A 1,668-nucleotide genomic window follows, 5' to 3' on the forward strand; every position below is an offset into this window, starting at 1 on the left:
ACATGGTGATTAATTAGAGGCTTACTGCTATTATGTTTAGAATTTCTTTTGTATGGTATTTTGGCTAATTCCTTTTTATGTTTCATCAATTGAAGGCATCAAGCCCTTTGTGACACTAATGCACTTTGACTCACCGGAGGCCCTTGAAAACAAGTATGGAGGCTTCCTAAATCACACTGTCGCGTAAGTTCCACTCTAACATCTAGTACTGTCCAAGGCTCCATTAGGGTGCGTGCTGGCAGCATTCTCACCGAACCAGAGAATGCATTTTATGATTGGACCCTCCTAAATTGAGCCTTAAGTCCATGGCTCTATCCAACTTGTAATTAGTGTAGTTCATGGTCGCTGATCTGTCATTAATGTGTGCTTTCTCTTTTCAGGAAGGATTTCAGGGACTATGCTGAAATTTGTTTTAAAACATTTGGAGATCGGGTGAAAAATTGGATTACAATCAATGAACCGCTAATTATTGCTAAATTCGGGTATACCATGGGAGTGGCTCCACCAGGCAGATGTTCAGATAGAACAACATGTCCTGAAGGTAATGCAGCCACAGAACCTTACATTGCTGCCCATAACCTTCTTCTTGCCCACGCAGCGGCTGCGAAGCTTTACAAAGAGAAGTACCAGGTGACTGAGCCATAGAATGCCCTCCCTCGGTGTATTTCAGGACCATATATCTGCTTTTATATATATGTTTACTTATTGTTTGAATTTGGTTGGCCAGGCAGCACAAGGGGGGCAAATTGGATTGACCCTTGTTGGACAGTATAGTGAGCCCTATTCAAACACATTGCTTGATAGAAATGCAGCAAAAAGATCCATGGATTTCGAGTTGGGATGGTTAGTAAAATAACTTTCTTTTGAACAATTTCTCAAGTAATTTATCACTTTCCACTTGACAGTGACACTCACATAAACCAGTGATCGAATGCATTGTTATCTTGTCTGGTGGCTTCCAGGTTTATGGAACCACTGCTGCTAGGACAGTACCCAGTAAGCATGAGAAGATTGGTGAAGGACAGGCTACCAGTTTTCACGGCTAAGGAGAAAGAGCTGGTCAAAGGATCTTTTGATTTCATTGGCATCAACTACTATACCTCGAGATATGCTAAGCACATTCCAATTAATCCACAAGCTGCACCAGTGAGCTACTTGGTAGATCAACATGTCAATTCCACAGGTAACGTTAAATTTATCTTTACTGAAATAAACAAGGGCTTTTATTCCTCTGAAGGATGATGCTGTGTTGTTGTGGCAGTGGACAAAGATGGAGTTCTTATTGGTCCAAATGCTGGAGGGAGTGCTTTCATTTACGTTTATCCCCAAGGGCTGTACAAACTTTTGAAGTTTATTACGGAGCACTACAATAAAAACGTTACAATCTACATTACTGAGAATGGTTCGGAAATCTGGCTCCTCCATGCTTCCTTTCTGTTGAATTCTTAGACACTATATTTAGTTATCGGTAATACATCTGCATAACCACTTTGAATAGGTTTTACGGAGAAAAATGACGACAGCATTCCAATTCCTCAGGCATTAAACGATCAAGATAGAATTGAATTTGTTCAGAAACATTTGTTCCAAACACGCAGGGCAATCAAGTGAGCTTTTTTACTGTGTTTATACATGTATTCATTCTTTTGTATCCGTCACACTAGCTTA

At 40.3% G+C, this 1,668-nt stretch overlaps 1 protein-coding gene across 1 annotated transcript; it reads left to right on the plus strand.

The window, feature by feature from the left end:
• The first annotated feature begins 305 nt into the window (after nucleotides 1-305).
• LOC149514146 (furostanol glycoside 26-O-beta-glucosidase-like) lies at nucleotides 306-1,242 on the plus strand. Its single transcript, XM_089745767.1, has 4 exons — nucleotides 306-322; nucleotides 381-630; nucleotides 728-843; nucleotides 963-1,242. Exons 1-4 carry the CDS (start codon nucleotides 306-308, stop codon nucleotides 1,240-1,242), a joined length of 663 nt encoding a protein of 220 aa, XP_089601893.1.
• Nucleotides 1,243-1,668: the final 426 nt, after the last annotated feature.

This window comes from Durio zibethinus, chromosome 17 (genome assembly GCF_047325235.1).
Source record: "Durio zibethinus cultivar Kanyao isolate XHJ-2024 chromosome 17, ASM4732523v1, whole genome shotgun sequence".
Lineage (NCBI taxonomy): Eukaryota > Viridiplantae > Streptophyta > Magnoliopsida > Malvales > Malvaceae > Durio > Durio zibethinus.